The 17,673-nt window shown below is 45.6% G+C and overlaps 1 protein-coding gene across 2 annotated transcripts in view; it reads left to right on the top strand.

Moving 5' to 3' along the window:
• filip1l (filamin A interacting protein 1-like) overlaps positions 1-17,673 on the top strand; it is a 36,459-nt gene extending 18,786 nt beyond the window's left edge. Inside the window, exons 1-3 of one of the 2 annotated variants that reach the window (XM_068590324.1) lie at positions 3,375-3,433; positions 8,431-11,257; positions 16,908-17,673. In XM_068590324.1, coding sequence (XP_068446425.1) covers positions 8,750-11,257; positions 16,908-17,111 — 2,712 coding nt within the window. In that variant the 5' untranslated portion in view covers positions 3,375-3,433; positions 8,431-8,749 and the 3' untranslated portion in view covers positions 17,112-17,673. Of the gene's footprint in view, positions 1-3,374; positions 3,434-8,430; positions 11,258-16,907 lie in introns of those variants that run through there. The other variant, XM_068590323.1, reaches the window with a different exon arrangement.

Raw genomic sequence — 17,673 nt, 5'->3', positions numbered from 1 at the left:
GACTGTGAGGTAAACACTCAGTCATTTACCAAGTATGTGCACGCACCCAGTTGCCCAGTTTAGTGCATTTTGGGACGATGTCGTATTTCGTTGTGGTGGAGGTTGATGCAGGTTCTGTGCTTTTTCATTTAATATATCTTTTGGGCCCTTTCTGGACTTTATTGGACAGTGTAGATGCAGAGAGAAGCTTGCAGCACCGGACACAATCAAACTGGAAACTGATGTGGTGGGACTCTGAGCGCCGAGGCCACAGAGAGGGACGAGTTTCTGCGATCACAAACGGCTTGCCGCTTCATTTATCAGACACGTCCCTTCATTCATCCGTGCAGCTCGTCTTTTAACTCTCGGACTCTTCAGGGAGTCCTCAGCTGAGGGCGACATGGCGGCGCGCTGTCCCTCCGGCTTTAACGACTCCCTCGGCGAACCGCACACGTTGCTCATGCGAACCGGATCTCCCCCCCCCAAAAAACCTCGACATTCTTTTCTGCATCGTCAGCGCGATGGTCCTCCCGTAGAGGTTACGGAAAAAAACATCTTCATCCCGCCAACTATTTGTCATTTGGCTGAGGCTTGTCACAGCAAACATGTTTGTGTGGCCCGCGCTGGTGTTTGATCCTCGACATCTGCTTCAAGTATACAGTACTCCAGGCTCCGAATATGTCCATATCCAGGAATAGATTCTAATTTTGGATGACTGAATTGTTTGTTCTGAGCACAAACAGTTTGTTGCGAGGAAATGGGAGAGAGCATAAAACTAAAATACATCATAGTTCAGAGGCTGGGGCTCAGTTATCGGGCTGCGTGACACTGAAATATTGTTTTTGAAATTGCCTGAAATCAATCCTGCTTGACCCGAGTGTGCACTGCAGCTCCCTGATTCCCATGACCTCGTGCAAAAGTATTGAAAAGCTACTTTAAAGGCTCCAGAAGGGGAAATTCTCTCTCAGGCAATCGAGCCGTCGTGCGCTCGGCCGCGACTTCAGCCGTCGCTCTGGTTGTTCCTCCGGCCTGCCATCCCTCGGCCTCCGACTGCCAACAACACGTGTGACACAACTACCATGCGGCGCTTCAAGGAAACGCTTCCTCGTCCCTGTGGTCAGTGGATCGAATGGCAAGTTCAAGACTTTTGCACTCGTCTCCAAACCCAAATCCCGCCGTGTTTGCACAGGCAACACGGCTCCTGACCAAACAGGAATGCGATGTTTGGCTTCTCTCGCGTGCACGAAGACGTCCATCCAAAGCTCTCTTCACACAGCCTCGTTCATTATCATCCAACAGCGGGTTTCCTCCAATTGGTTGAAAGCGCTGAGATTAATCGCAAGTTTTTGTTTCAGTCGCGGGGACCCACATGGTTTCAGTTTGCCTCTTTTTAGGAATTTGTGAGTCTGGCGCCGTGACTCACCAAAGCTGCTCCATCTGCCACTAAACACAGTGTCTACACTGGCACCGCTTGTATTTGTCAACAGCCGGAGAACAACTAATTTAATTTTGCTTGGAGTGCACTACAATGGGCGCTTTCTCTTTCACATTTCTGGACTTAAGGTTGTCCAGACGTTTGTCAAGATGGCCGAGAGACGCTTGTGGAGCGACAGCTGAACAAACCGGCCTCGCTTCCTGTCATTACTTAACGTCTGATGTGTAATTACACCCTTTTAAAGCTGGAAATTAATGATAGCACACATGGGACAACCGGGGACTCGTAATTGTGCTACGTCGCCTCTGGCAGACGCTCAGTCGAGCCGCGAAGCCAAGGCCGGGTGACGTGCGTCGATTGTCTCCTCGGAGGTGTCCGCCATCTTTGTATTTTTACGTGGAAACCCCGGCCGAGTGCGGCTTTGACATGAACCCATTGAACCCTCCGCGTCCCTCAGCTCGGCTGGCAGAGCCGGCGGCGGCGGTGACCTCAGCCATTGTGAAGCCGTGACATATTTCATTTCGCGGGCGAGAGACAGGAAGAGTCTTGCCCCTTGTTATTGGACCGCCGCGGCTGGAATCGGTTAGCTGCAGCGCACCGCCGCAGAGCACGCAGCGGCAGACAGAGCACGCTTTGTGTTTTGACAGACTGATGCACGCGGCTAATTTTCTGTTTTATTGCACGTCATGCCTCGCCGCCCGGACACCAAACACGAGGTCCGACAGGAAGTAGCTACTCGAGCTGCCCGTGTGTTTGTGCCATCGGCCTTGTTTGAATACGCCGGGCAGAGAACAATGGACACACTGACAGCTAGTCAACGACCTCCATGATAAATCTGCTCTCACCGTGTGACAATAGACGACGCAGCATGTTGAGATTTTTTAAAAGGTGGATTTGGTCGCCAGCTACAGACGTGTGTATGAGTTAAGAGCCATCTGATAATGAAAGTAAAGACTGAGGCATTGTGAGCCGAACAATGCGCCACTGATAAAGCGCAACGTGTGTTGGCTCAGGCTACGATTACGCCGCCGCTTGAGCATCCATTCTTCTGTTTGTGGAGCCATTAGCTTGAAGCCACTTTCACACCCACAGGTGTGTCGCTGCCCAACCCTGGCCTCAGATAATCTCACAATGCTGGCAGCGAGGTGAACTATACACCAGGAGAGGGACGCCACCGCGTACATGCACCTCCAGGGAAAGTTTGAGGAACTTTTTATGGGTTTTTTTGGACTACATTTTAGGGGGGAAATTGTTCTTCTTGCTTTATTTCTCCACTTTGTTTTGTTTGGATGACTCAAACGAGACGTAAGTGTGAGCTTTAGAGCTGTTCTTGTATTTAGCCGGGCGAGCTGTGTCCCTTTGTTTCCAGTCTTTACGCTAAGCTAAATGTGAACACACACTTCACACGTCAAAGATGCGTGTTACACGTCTCGTCTTGTTCTTCAGCTTTGGTTTTCAATTACAAATCCTCTTCCAAGATCTTCTTATTAACTTTGCAAGCCGATTCCCCCCCCCTCCTCCACCTCCCTTCTTCCTTGGCTGAATAAAATGACTTATGTTGACAAGAGCCAGACGGAAACACTGAAACTCAAACTCCTCGTCTCTCTTCACCTCCTGCCTCCTGAGCTGTGACAGACCGGGCCGATATTTCACACATTACATACGTCAAGAAAAACCTTTCCCTCTCCGATGCCACATCCTCTAGTTAAACACCAACCGACTCGCTCAAACGCTCGGGCAGGTTACGCACACAGTCACACACCACGCAGCTCCACATGCGCGCAAGCACACCCCCTTCTTGCGAGCCTCTGCAATGCAAAGCTCCATATAAGGACATGCTGATGATGTAATGGTCCATAGGCAGGGAGCACATCCCTTATTGTTTGGTCTGACTGCAGGAATGCCCACATTACACTCAGAGAGTGAGACACGCACACAGAGGGAGAGTTGAGGCTCGGCTGTCGCACGGGAAGATAATGAGCTCGTGAAGCGAAGACGGGGAAGCCTTCGTCGGCACAGGTAGGCTGGGAAACACAACTCTCAATTTAGGGGAAAACACTTTCAAAAACGTGGAGAAAATAAATAGTTGTGTTGATGAGATCGGAGGCGTACAGATGTTACGAGCAGCATCACTTCATGCTGATGTTCTTGTGTACTTTTGTATATAAAGTGGCATAGATTCGGGGTTTTGATAGGATTTCTTTTGGCTTTGGAGTTTCTATTTTTTGTGCTGAAAGTTATTTCTGAAACTTGAATCTTTAAAACAACTCGTCACAGATGTTTCTAAAACCTAGGAGAATGTTTTTTAAGTCAGCGAACGCCAACAACCAAAGTACCTCGATGTGTTTAACTCAATCTATGAAGGTTGGGAAGTCTTTTTAAAATGTGTTGAACACTATTTAAACCATGGCAGGAAGTTCATTCATGTTTTGAAGCCAGGGGTCGTGTCATCTCAGTTTAATTTGAGAAATGCTGAAACACTTTGTGGAGCCATTCGAACATGCCGAGGAGTCCAAAGATATTCACTATTTATGAGTAATAAATCAGAGTCTTATCGGGAAGTGCTTATTTCATTATCTGCTCATTTACTGGGAAGGAAACATGATTTTTGAAATATTGACAACTTAGTTACGATATTTAAGATGAATAATCCAATGATCGTACGGCAAAGTAAAGTAAAATGTTTGGTAATACACATTCTGTGATTGTACTATATTTAATTTAAACAGTATGCAGCCCATTATTATCAGTGATTTGAAGGTATCAAGTACTTTTTATGGCTTTTTATTGTCAGACTGCGGTTGTAAAACATCTCTAATTCAAAAAGTGATATGAAAACAAGAACTGCTCTGATAAAAATGAACAACTTTTATTCAATAAATGACAGCAGCACTCATGGAAATTATGAGTCCTCTCATGAACTTCTGTGCATTAAACGGCAGCAATGTTTTCAGGAAATAATACTCTGAGGAGTTAAAATACTGGAAGGTGATTTCATGGAGCAACCGGAGGTGGAAGATCTTTTACAGAACGAAAGAGTAGTAAAACTACACTGTAGAAATACTCTGTTACAAGTAAAGTCCTCCAGTTAAAGAATTACTTTAGAAAAAGTAAAAAAAAACACTAATAATTTTCAAAATACACAATCGTACTCAAGTACAAGTACTCATTATATCCCTTCATGTTCAAGCTGATATATATATATTATAGCATAATTTGTTGGGTAGCTTGTGAATTGAGATTAAATGAGTAAATGTAATTGTAAATGTAATTGAGTAAATGTATGTGTTTTGTATAATAATCTGAATATACAAAGTAAGTAAAGTTATTGAGTAAGAAGTATAACATTTCCCTCGGAGACGGAGTAGAAGTACAAAGCTGCAGAAAATGGAAATACTCCTGTAAAGTACAAGTATCTCAAAAACTGTCCACCACTGAGTAAATGTACTTAGTTACCTTCCACCTCTGGAGGCAACAGCTCCACGATGTTTTATGCAGGAATTTAGAAACATTTGGAACATTTTGCATAATCTAATTCATTAATACACAAAGAAAGAACCAGTTTCTGGGCCCAAACACACACACACACACACACACACACACACACACACACACATCTCCTCTGGAAACACACCCCTCCATTAACCAGATCACCGCCGCCACCAGGAAGTTCATAAAAATGGGAGTTACATATTTGACACATGTTGATTGCACTCTGGGGGCAGATCACTTAGCCTTTACATACAGTCCACACACTGCATCAATCAGCCCCCCCCCCTTCAAGCTCTGTCACACATCAGGGCACTCGCCCTCCATGAGAAAGCAGAGGTGGCCATGTGTGCATGCGCTGGATACATATCGGCCTGCACGCACATGACCTAATCACTTGCGGCTAGGAAATGACATATGGAACGTGTAACACAGCTTCCAGCGGCGGCTGAGCCACAGTTTCCAGCTCCGGGAGCCACGTGAGGAGAGGGAAGCCCTCTGAGAAGCTGTGGCCGGTTGTGACTCCCCGACGGTTTCCCGCTCTCTCTCTTTTTCAACGTCGGTCACGTTAGCGAGCAAGCGCATCTTTGCAACCAAGCCAGAATCAATCCTGTGAAGTTGAGAATGCTCACGTTGGCCCTGTGCGAAAGCCTTTTTTTTCCCGCGACATTTTAACGACCCCCGGTGGCGGCCTTGCGTCCGTTTTTTAGGTCGAACCGATGTGAAATTGATGCCTGTTGCAAAGGCTGCAGAGTGGGTGGTAAGGTGCCTCGTAATGTCGATCGCCATTAAACCGTTATGCCGCTTTACGTGCAGCACTTTGCTATTTATTCTCCTTGAATTATGTTCTCTGCTCTTATAAAGACGTGCGGTACAACATGATGGGGAGGGAAATGTGGAGAAACACGTCCTGGATCAGTTTGATGTATTTATGTATTTTCTGAACTGATTTATATCTGACGGAGAAAACTGGTTATTTGAGCTTTTACTAGTCCTTAAAGTACGGTTGGGTCTCGGCTTCATTTAAGGGTCAGCTGCAGGAGTTCTGCGCGCGTCCAACTATATAACATGCGGACTTTCAGGACGACACTAAACTATATTTAACTGCGACTGGTCTGAGACGTGGCTCCGTACCCACTCATCTGTGTGTGTGTCCCTGATGAGAAAGAGTTAATCTGCACCAACATTTCCTCCTGCAACACAGAGGGCATCGGGGAATAGCGTGATACGGTCCCATAAAGGGCTCGAGGTGATTTCACCGGAGTGAGGCGAGTGTTTCGGGCACATCAGCCATGTCGTTTCCTCTCAAAGGATTTGCCTTTATTAGCGCAAAGAGCCCCTTAATGCAGCCGTGCACAGGATTAATATCCAGTTCAGGACTAAGAAGCATTTAGTTCCCAGCCCTCACTGTGGAACTAAGTACATTTCTCCTTCTATTTTGGCTGATGACATCACTAGGAAAACAGCGAGGACTGAGATAAGACATTGAATAAACAGTGATTAGAGGCCACAGGCCAGTTTGCAGCAAAGATGTCTGCTTGACGTCGCAACTTAGTGTTTCTACGTCCGCAAATCCATTTGAAGAAAATTGGATTTTTTTTTTTGAACACATGCACGTTCCGAGATAAGGATCCGTGCACGACGCGCTTATCCAGAGTCCTTGAAAGTCGAGATGATTAAAATAGTTTATCAACACCAGCCGGTGTATTCTGTAACAAGGGCAAACTTACAGTCAACAAAGAGAGAACAATTATCTGAGCACCTGGGATACTCACCGACAATGAAATAGAAAGGAGTCCAGGAAAACTTCAGGGGGGGATTACACTTTGCTTTACGGGTTTTATTTAATTAATATAATGGCTAAAAGTCAGCCCTGTAACACACAATGTCAGATTGTTTCACCTAAATCAAATGTAGCAATAGCACAATGTAGATATACTGTGTTTAAAGTAATGCATAACATGTTTTCTGATCTAAAAGTACAAGTATTATAACTGCAAAATGTCAACAACCAACACTCTGACTATAACCTGCTTGAATGGCACATCCTTGTCAGAACTTTATTTTCGGTTTCAACAGGATAGTTTGCATAAAATCAAGTTCACAACATACTTCGTGACAAATAAGTGTATTTGCTTCTTGAAACGTGGCCTCACAAATCTTCGAAGTCACCCAAACCACGCCTAATGATGACGCTTATGCAGAATATATGTCATGGAGTGTTGCTGGGTCTGGAGCTAATCGCAGCACATGGATGCAGTTACACGTGTTCCCCTTCCCGCTCCCAGCGCTCAGCAGCTACCGGAGAACGCAGTGACATACTGAGAAGTGACCCGCCCTCCCACACTTACATCATGGCCCACAATCCAAGTGTACATGTGGAATAAGTGATCCTTGAGACTGTGTGTGGGGGGATTTCTGCATGAACTCTGTGGAACTGTAAATGCCTTTGAAGCAGGGGGAATTCCTTTAAATGTATAGAAGAAACAGGGTGGGTAGGTGGTGGTTTTGAGGGGGAGGAGGGCTGGTAGTAGAGAAACCCCTTAATTAAAGGATTGTTCCATGCCAGCGGGCCATCTGGGTGGAAATGCCTGGCAGCTGCGCACACAGCAGACATAACATATCTTCCCCTGAGACTGCAGGCCCGGTGATGGATGCATGTGAGAGCTGTACTGACCCCGTCTGCACACTGCAACGGCATTTAATGGCACATGTGCATCGCGCCGTGACATAATAGGAGTACTCTGTAGCCCATCAGGGCATTGCAGGTAGAAATATGAGATACACATGGGTTGTGTAAATCTAAATATCATATATTCGATGCTTTCTTAACAATTTTTTACCTGACGGGTTTTTTGGAGTCTGTAGTCGTGAATTTCAACATCCGTCTTATGGGTTTGACAGTATTGCTCATCTTTCCTGGTGAGATCATTTTCATTGTTAACATTTGGCTGCTTGTCGGTCTTTTCACGTTATTTCCCAGAGGACTTTATCGGCCATATGCTACACTGTCAAATACGATGGAAACTGATCGTTAAACTCGAGGCCGAATATTTACAGCAGTAACTCAGGTTTCCAAACCATAGGAGGATTAGTTGGCAACAAGGGAACACAAAGAAATGTAACCGCTGGTATTTCAGACTTCTAACCTGAGAGAGTCAAAGTAATGCTTTTTATGATGTGTTAAATTTTCCATGACATAAAAACGTTAGTCTGCCTCAGAAATGCGGGGAAAATAGCCGTGTTTATGATGTGTCGGTGCTTGGAGAAGTGGGCCCAAGTGGTACTGACAGTGGGGGTGTAGAGTGTCTTGTGCACCTTTCATATATAACATAAGTGAATATGAAAGGTTGACATTTTTAAATGAACAATGATTTATATATGAAGAGCTCCCATAGTCACTTGAAAGTAAAAAAAACTAATAGAAGAGGCAACTGCAGGGGGACAAACTTATGTACATTGTATATGCAAGTTTTTATTTGGATTACTCAAAAAACATGTTTGCTTTGTTTTTGTTTTTTTTATAGGTTGAAGCTTTTAATTGATCAGGATAAGGCCTACCAAGAAAGAAAGGACGGAGAGAACAACCAAAAGGTCACAAGCCTGAAGGAGGAGCTGACCAAACTCAAGTCGTTTGCGTTGATTGTCGTGGATGAACAGCAGCGCCTCACCGAGCAGCTGACTCAACAAACGGCAAAGGTCCAAGAACTGAGCGCCGGTGCATCGCAAGCCCAGGAGGAGCTGAGCTCGGCTAATGCCCGTCTGGAGGAAGAGGAGCAAAAGGTCTTTCGCTTGGAGGCTGAGCTGCGTGACCAAGGCGGTCGATACCATCAGGAACAAGAAGCCATGACGGCCAAGCTGACCAGCGAGGATGCCCAAAGCAGGCAGCTGCGCCAGAAGCTGTCGACTCTCAGCAGGCAGCTGGACGAGCTGGAGGAGACCAACAAGACCCTGCGCCGAGCGGAGGAGGAACTGCTGGAGCTGAGAGACAAAATTAGCCGCGGTGAGTGTGGCAACTCTAGCCTCATGTCTGAGCTGGAGGAGTTACGGAAAAGGGTCCTTGAAATGGAGGGAAAGGACGAAGAGTTGATCCGAATGGAGGACCACTGCAGGGACCTCAACAAGAAACTGGAGAAAGAGGCCACTCAAAGCCGGAGCTTGAAGGCCGAAGTCGATAAACTGAACCACAGAATTATGGACTTGGAGAAATTAGAGGACGCATTCAGCAAGAGCAAACAAGAATGCAACTCACTCAAAAGTAACCTGGAGAAGGAGAGGACGGTGTCAAAAGTTCTGACCAGTGAGCTGGAAGTCTTGAAAGTCAGGGTCAACGAACTGGAGGTGGCTGAAAGCCAACTGGGAAAGACGGAGCTGACGCTGAAGGAAGATCTCACCAAGTTAAAGACTCTGACAGTCATGCTGGTGGATGAGAGGAAGGCAATGGCAGAGAAGCTCAAGCAGATGGAGAACAAGGTCCAGAACAGCACTGGCAAACTTCAAGCTGAACAGGACAAAGTTACGTCCGTCACGGAGAAGCTAATTGAGGAGAGCAAGAAAGCACTGAGGTCAAAGGCTGAACTGGAGGAGAAAATGTACAGCGCCACAAAGGAAAGGGATGACTTGAAGGCCATGCTGCTCGCTGAGGAGGAAAAGAGCAATGATTCGGAGTCTAAAATCAACATGATGAAGAAAAGGTTGCAATCGCTTGAGAACACAGAAAGAGAATACGTGAGAAGCAAAGCCAAAGAGGAGACTGTCAAAGCACCCGTTGCTCACCGCTTCCAACAAGAAGACAACAAGGTCAGGGACTTGACGCAGGAGGTGGAGCGCCTCCGTCACAAATTAAAGGACATGAAGGTGGTCGAGGGAGACCTCTTAAAAACAGAGGAGTTTGAATCACTGGAGAAAAGGTTCACCAATGAGCAAGAGAAAGGCATAGCCCTCATGGAGGAGCTGGAAATATCCAGAAAAGAACTTTCAAAGTACCAACTGGCTGAAAAGAAAGAGTGCAACCAAGAGCATGTTCTTTATAAACGCTTGAAGGACGAGGAGGCCAAGTCGAGTCATTTGACCAGAGAGGTAGCGGCTCTCAAAGAGAAGATCCATGAATACATGGGAACAGAGGAGTCCATTTGCCGCATGAAGACCGACCACTCTTCGCTGCAGAGGAAACTGACCCAGCAGGAGGTCAGGAACAAAGAACTGGCCAGAGAAATGGAGACGCTCACGCGAGAGCTTGAGCGATACCGGCGCTTCAGCAAAAGCCTTCGCCCCGGCATGAATGGAAGGCGCTTTTCGGACCTTCACGTTTCCACCAAGGAAGTTCAGACAGAGCCACTCGACGTCATGTCCCCCGGCTGCAAGACGACGGCCCCGCTGGAACGCGCCGTGGTCAACGGCAAACTGTACGACGAGAGCGACCCCGAAGAGAACGCGAATTACAGCAACGAGATTCAGCTCAGCAAATGCAGCCCCGCACTGATCACGAACGTGAACAATCTCAACAACTTGAGAAGAGCCCGAGTCCCGTTCCTTAAAAACAAAGACGCCCCCCATCCGGCGAACGGGAAAGTGCAACCGCGACAGAATGGCAACCACGTTCAGCCAGGAGACGTTGTGTTGACCCACAGTCCCGGGCAACCTCTGCACATTAAAGTGACTCCTGACCACGGACACAACACAGCAACACTCGAGATCACCAGCCCGACCACAGAAAACACCCAGTCGTTCACCAGCACTGCCGTCATACCCACAAGCGGAGGTCCGCCCAAACAGAGAATTACCATCATCCAGAATGCTTCCATATCCCCGACGGCTAAGTCCCTTTCCCCCAGATCTAAAGGATCCCCGATCTCTGACGAACTGTGTTCACCGGATAGGGCCCTGTCGCCGTTCACGCTGGCTCCATACTCAAGAGCGATGACTCCAGACTCCTGTGGCTCTGTAACACCAGACAGAGCACTGTCACCGATACAGATTGTGTCGGTCACAACAGGCACCCCCGAGCGCTCCCTCTCCGCGGAGCCGGTGGAGGTTGTCGGAGGGCACGCCATCTTCCGCGTGACCCCGGAGAGGCAAAGCAACTGGCAGGTCCAGAGGTCTAACAGCTCTGGACCAAACGTCATCACCACGGAGGACAACAAAATCCACATTCACTTAGGGAGCCCCTTCATTCAGAGCATCAGCACGCCGTCGCAAACACTGAGTCCGTGCCACACACCTGGACTCCAGGAGCAAAGGACTCAGGTGCTTGCAAATTGCAGTACTGCTACTGCAAAAGGCAACAGCAAAATCACAAGTAGCATCACGATTAAGCCCTCCTCCACCCCAATCCAAAGGCCGTCACAAATTACAGTAAGTAATGTCTATGATTGACCCTCAAAACCCTCAAACCCTCCATCCCATCCATTGTTGCTGAACCCTGCCCATGAGATCCAATTCAACCATAGACCCTTAAACCCCAACTCTATACCCCGATGCATTCACATGTCTGTTTTACTTGATTCATGACTTACTCTTAAACCAGAGTTTGAATGTTTCCTTTTCACTTTGGTTTGCTTGGTTCTGTGTGATTAAGTGTTTGCCTGCATGAGAAAACAATACCATTTGAAAGCACTAGAACATTTGAATTAATTTGACTTAACACAAGGTTTTAACTTATGTGCACTTACTGTATTGTACTCAGTGGCCTATTTGCCATGTAGTCTGACTATTCACACTGATGTATCATACCAGTTTTTATACTTCATATTACACATACTGCATTATGACTAAGTTGTTTGATTTTCTGAGAATTAAAGTGTGCAAAAACAAGTGTTATGTTTTATAGTTTGTCATCCGTGCTTGCCAATTTCATTCATTCACTAAGTCCCGCATGTTTTGAATGTGTAAAATAAAAAAAAATAATCTGAAAAAATGCAATTACATTGAAATCAGTTGTTTGATTTGATTATTGGTGCATGCACAGTAACTTTTTAACACTCCAGATTTCAGTCCACTGTGTTCACGGTACACAATGTGTAGTCAAAGGAGAACAGCTCACTTTCTCAGATTTGAACACAAAGACTGTCAAGACTTTGTTAGACCTAATTAAATGATATCCAAGTGGAAGAGTTGTCTGGAAAAACCTTTGTGCTCACACTCGACCGGATTACAAGACAAAAAAACCTTCTGGGATTCTCACATGTGTTTGCTTGCTTGAGTTGAAATCACAGGCTGATGTCATAGTCTCCTCTAACATCCAGCGCACAGAAACCCAGAGACGGAGAATGAAAACCAGCGGGACGTGAACTCGGTGTTCTCTTAGATGATACAACGGAAACTCTGCGTGAAACCTTTAAACCTCAGAGTAGTGGGCCGTAAAGTTGGAGGTGAATCTAAAAAAGTCAAAGATTTGGTGGAACTGCAGTTGCTGGACTTTCATATATAACTAAAACTTGGTCAGGATTGTAAGTTACTAAAACATAGTTACAGTTAAGATCATTACACAAACTCTTGAGTTTTCTAAAATGTCATAAAAAAACAACTATCCGACAAGTTGATCTCTCTCTGGCAACGACAAACTAAGTGAACAGCAGATCAAAAGTTATGTTTAAGATATTAATACCTTCAGTTTACCTTGGCCATCACCCACCCTGTTGAGGTGTCCATGAGCAGGACACTCAATACCCGCCGAGCGCTGGAGCGCCGCTCTAAGAATTATCCATCTGGATCGACATGTTATGACAAAGAAAATGCTTAACATCCAATCTGTCAGTGCTGGAAGAAAGAGAAAAACTGCCATTTATTGCCCACTTATTGCCCACACATGTAGGTCTCAGGAACACTAAATGCATTTGTTGATCATTTAGCTTCAGTGGGCTTTAAGCAGAAAGTCTCAGCTAGCTTGCTATTCATTGGGCGGTAACCCAAAACTTCTGTTTTATTTGGATTTCTCCCACGAATCATGCGCTTTGAAATGAATCATCAGTACAACTTACAAATGTTTCTCCGTGTATATGCATTCCTCGACATGTGGTTTTATGTGCCCACAGTGGAAACATTACCACATACGTGCGATTTGTTAAATTAAATCTGTACCGAAAGTCAGATGATGATGATGATGATGATGAGGGGATGGAGAATGAAAGACAGGAATGGAAGGGATGTGGGAGAGGATGCAGTGGGAAGGATGTGGGATGACTGTTTCTGTTACAGCACATTCATGTCTTGTCTCAATATGTCAGAAAAGATTGTTAACTATGTCAGAAAAGATGTTCAAGAGAAAGTAAGAGGCCAGCTGAGCATCCACAGAGGTTTGTTCTTGGTATATCTGAAGAAGTATCATAAGTAGATGAACATATAATGTTGCCGTTAACCCTGAGGCCACACTATGAAGTTCAGTGGGGCTGATTTCAGATGCGTTAGCTGGTTTTCAAAGAATGCATCCAGGGCAAGTTGATACAAACTGTGTATTTGTGGCGATTACGTGTGTGTTTATCCGACACTGGCTCGTGTTGTTTGCTTCACACACACCCAGAGGGCTCACTGAGCTCAACGTGTAACCAATACAGTGGAAAAGCTAGCAACAAACTTGTTATCGAATTGTCCAAATGCTCTGTTCCCTGTGTCAGGGATGTGAACATATGAAGGCAAATAATGTCAAAGTACTCCAGGATTCATCCGCCTTTCACTTCTTAAAATCAGAAAAGCTTGAACCAGATGCATCACAACTTTTTACTGTACAACAAAGCTGACAAACGCACTGAAATACTGCCGAGCACATACCAAGCCCAGAGTGTCATTTAGACGGAGCAAGACAACTGTTGCATGAAAACCCAAACACACACACACACACACACCAGTGTTACAAGGATGATATGATGAAATCAAGCATTACATGGAATGAGTGTGAAGGAGCACAGCTGGAGAAACCGGATCCAAAGCCGTCTGGGCTAAACAAGATGCTATTCATTAGACCACGACTCGCCAAAGCATCCAGCAGCTGGGATTACTGTCTGTGACCTCAATTACCCCCTGGCTCACTTTAGATGCTCTCCATTCATGAACTGTGCTCATCTGGTGCAGCCAAGGAAGACAGATCTGCTCGCGGTGCCCTGCCAGAACGATAGAATCAGTATCGAGTGACACGCCGGGAGCCAAAGAGTATTTCACCGAGAGGCCGACGGCGATGCTTCTGTCTGCCGAGTGAGAGGCCGTAATCAACGACGCTCATCAAACGCAGCATCAGTGAATAGCATCAGTGAATAGCATCAGTTAACACTTAATTCATCCAGTAGAAAGCATTCATTCATTAGTTTGCAAGTCATAAACACAGTTATACATGTTTTATTCTTGACTAATAGGCTTTACTGTTATGTGTTTCATGGTTTTGTTTTTATCCTTCATAAATGATGGATTACCCATTTGTAAATTAAGTAATATATATTGCAAACCAATTATTAAGGACTTATAGATGATGCACTGGAGATAATGTGACTTCAGGTCATGATACTTGCAATACATAGTGTATAAAGATGCAATGAACAATATTTACTTAAGTTTATTGTAATTCTGTGTAGGAGGACCAAGCAAAATAAGCTTTTTTTTCATAGAATAACTGTCTGTTATCTGTGCAAATGACAGTAAAACAACTAATCTTGTACTATAATGGTTAACATGTGCTTCATAAACGTGTTTTAGTACTGCGACTCCTGATTAAATCAGGTAGTTACTGGTCGTTAGTTAAGTCCCACACTGCCGGGTCAGGAAGCCTCAGTGCATCGTGGGACACACCGGCTTATTGAAGCACAATAAAACATTTATGACTGTGTCTATGAATTGCATGAGTTATAATGAGTGTTCATGTCGGAACATTGCTTCATAAATTATGAGTGTAGTTTACTCGCGCTTTAGTAGTAGTCATTATAAAGTGCTACCCATAACTAATCAGCTCGAGATGGCAGTAAAGTGCAGCCGAGAAAGTCTAAATCCCAAAGTGAGAAGAGTCCAGCGCTTCTCTGCAGGCCAGAGCGGTTTCCTCCTCTTGTCACCTGACCGGCTCGCTGCAACCGAGCAGGAGGAACAAACACTGCTTTGGTTCGGGACCTTTCTTTTTTTCTCTCCTCCCTCCCTCCCAAACGAAAGGCTCCCGCACTGCGCGTGAGAGGAGCGGCAGACGCTGTGAAAGTAGTCTCGCTCCCCCACCGCAACACGAGCACCAAAACAAACCTCGTGTTTGGTTGCTGTGGAAACAGCCGAGGAAGTACTTAACCGAGGAAGAAAGAAAGAAGAAAAAAAAAACCCTCCTGCTGCAGCGCTGATGCGCGAGAGAACAAAGCCCTCCTCTCCGCGTGGAGTCAACAGCTCCCGTGATGCCGAGGGCCCGGACAGATGTTCTGCCCCGTTAGCTTCTGCTGGAGCTCAACCTGACTCTGAAATGGAGACCCCCGTATGAATATGCAAGCAGATAGTTCACTGCGGCTTTTTTTTTTTTTTTGTTGCTAATTCTCCAAAAAACCTCCAGCAGCACGTGTGTGCCAAGTTTTCTCCATTCTGTGTGTTGCTTGGGAATAGAGTAAGCGGTGTGATGAAACTCGTGGAAACGCTGAGGAGCTTCAGGAGTGAAGACCAGATCGATGGCACCGCTTTCTGACTCCGTCTCTGCTGCAAAACACTTTTTTTTTTGGTCGTCCTCTCAGTCATAATAAGACATGCGGACATCTAAAACGCTGCTGAGAGACATTTTTATGGATTGTCTGGGGTTGTTACCTCTTTAGGTAATAGGTGCTGAGGAAAAAGGCAGAACCAAGCGGCGCCTTTGTGATTTAAAATGATATCCCTCGATAACTTTGAAGAAAATAATTGCCTGCTGAATGTTGCCATAGAGAGATTAGTAGCAAGCAAACTATCAGCTGGGAAAGGAGGACAGACTGTGCTGAATCTGTGTGTCTTGAAATGATTAAATGTGTGATTTATAGCGCTAATTTAGACCATTTCAATACGAAAACACACAATCTGAACCTCCATGAGTGCTGCGTTGCATGCACTTTGAAGAATTGCTCGTTGTGAACCCGCTGTAGACATGAAGGAGGGCGCAGGGCTCGGTGTGCGCGCTGTTGCTGAGGTAACTGGCGATTGTGGATCGCAGTAAACAGGATGCCGTTTCCAGCGTATAGGGGCCGCCGCCGGCCCCTGGCACCCTGCGGCAGCCGTAAACACGCTGATTGAAATGTGATTGCACAGCAAGCGGAGCCGCGCGTTGTTTGAGGATCCCAGATATGCACACGGTTCCCACCATGTTGTCGCTTCTCGTTTGCCGATTGTGCCGCAGAAAGACAAACACCGGGTCCTAAGCAACGCACTCGCTGTTGTTGATAATGAGATAGTGTAAAACTGTAGGGACAGCTGGGAACAAACTTCATCAGCAAGACAACAATCTCCTAGTTAACCATACAGTGCAGGAGGTAAATATTTAAACTAAATCAATTACAGAGCATAGTTTGTCCGTCAAATGTGGGATAATAGAAAATAAATGCCTTCTTTAATTCATGAGATCATAACAAGTGCTGCTGAATTTCCTTTTCATCATTCAATTGATTTATTGAGTATCTGTCGCAGCATTACACGCTTATAGGAAACTAAATGATGTGCAAAAGACAGACAACAGAATATTTGCAGCTTCCAACGTGCATGACATTTTACTGAACATGTCAGAATATGCAACGTTGCTGAAAGGATGTGATGCATTGGGAACATTAGTGGAAATCTGACTAATCTGCTTGGTCCACGGTGCAGCAGTAAGTTTGGCACCGACGCCGTTTACAGCCCAAAAGATAAGATTTGATATCATCTAGTGGTCGTTGTCGGTATTGCATCAGACTGGAAAGTATTCAGCCTGTGGAGAGGTCGAGATCACGCTCCTCGCGGCCCTCCCCAGTCCCCCGTGCCTCCCATTGCCTCCCCAGTCTCTCCCAGTCACTGGTTTTCCAGCGTGACTTCATGGTTTCTGTCCGTTTCTCCACAGATTCCTCTAGAAGCTCTCCGACGACCGGGACCGACGAGAATCCCCAAACCGAAGGGCTACGGCTCCCAGAAAGGGACAAACGGCACGGCGGCTCAGAGCAAGAGTCAGCCGCCGGCCAGCGGGAAGGAGCAGCACGCGCACGCCCACGCTAACAACAACAACAACAACAACAACAGCCCAACTCCAGGCACCCGCAGACTGTGACGCCAGCGATGCTCCTTCAGGTCGTTTTTAATAAAAAGGTCAGCTTGCGTCATCCTTAAAGCTACTTCAGATATTAAACAGATTTATGAATGAAATACAATATGAAATAGTAAACAATCATAGTACAATTCAAACATTTTAAGGATATAACTGTTCCGCTCTTATCTAATCCTCATCCGTGTCTGAAGACTTCAGCAGTGTTTGGTGTCAACGTGTTCGATGTTTTACATTTAAAAAGTAGTTCCAGTGTCACAGATCGGTGTGAACATGTCTGTGTGATTAAAACACATCAAGCTGATGAGTAATACCAGAACATGAAGTATGTGATATGTTATGTTGTATGGTCAGCCCATGTATTGATCTGTAAGTATCTGTTAAGGGTTATTGATCATGACACAGACATCTGATCTCTCGGGTGGAGCACATGGGTGATTTTGTTAAATAAGTGGCAATAATGTACATAAGTGTATACGTGATGTGTTGTAATGCAGCAACTTGATAGTGATCAGATCTGAAATGTGACATTAGCGTTATTTTTGGTTATCAATAAAGACTTTTTTTA

This window comes from Clinocottus analis, unplaced genomic scaffold (genome assembly GCF_023055335.1).
Source record: "Clinocottus analis isolate CAN_PGR_092001 unplaced genomic scaffold, fCliAna1.0.p SCAF_24, whole genome shotgun sequence".
Lineage (NCBI taxonomy): Eukaryota > Metazoa > Chordata > Actinopteri > Perciformes > Cottidae > Clinocottus > Clinocottus analis.
Note: the sequence above shows the minus strand (reverse complement) of the source record. Positions and strands in the feature narration are given on the sequence as shown.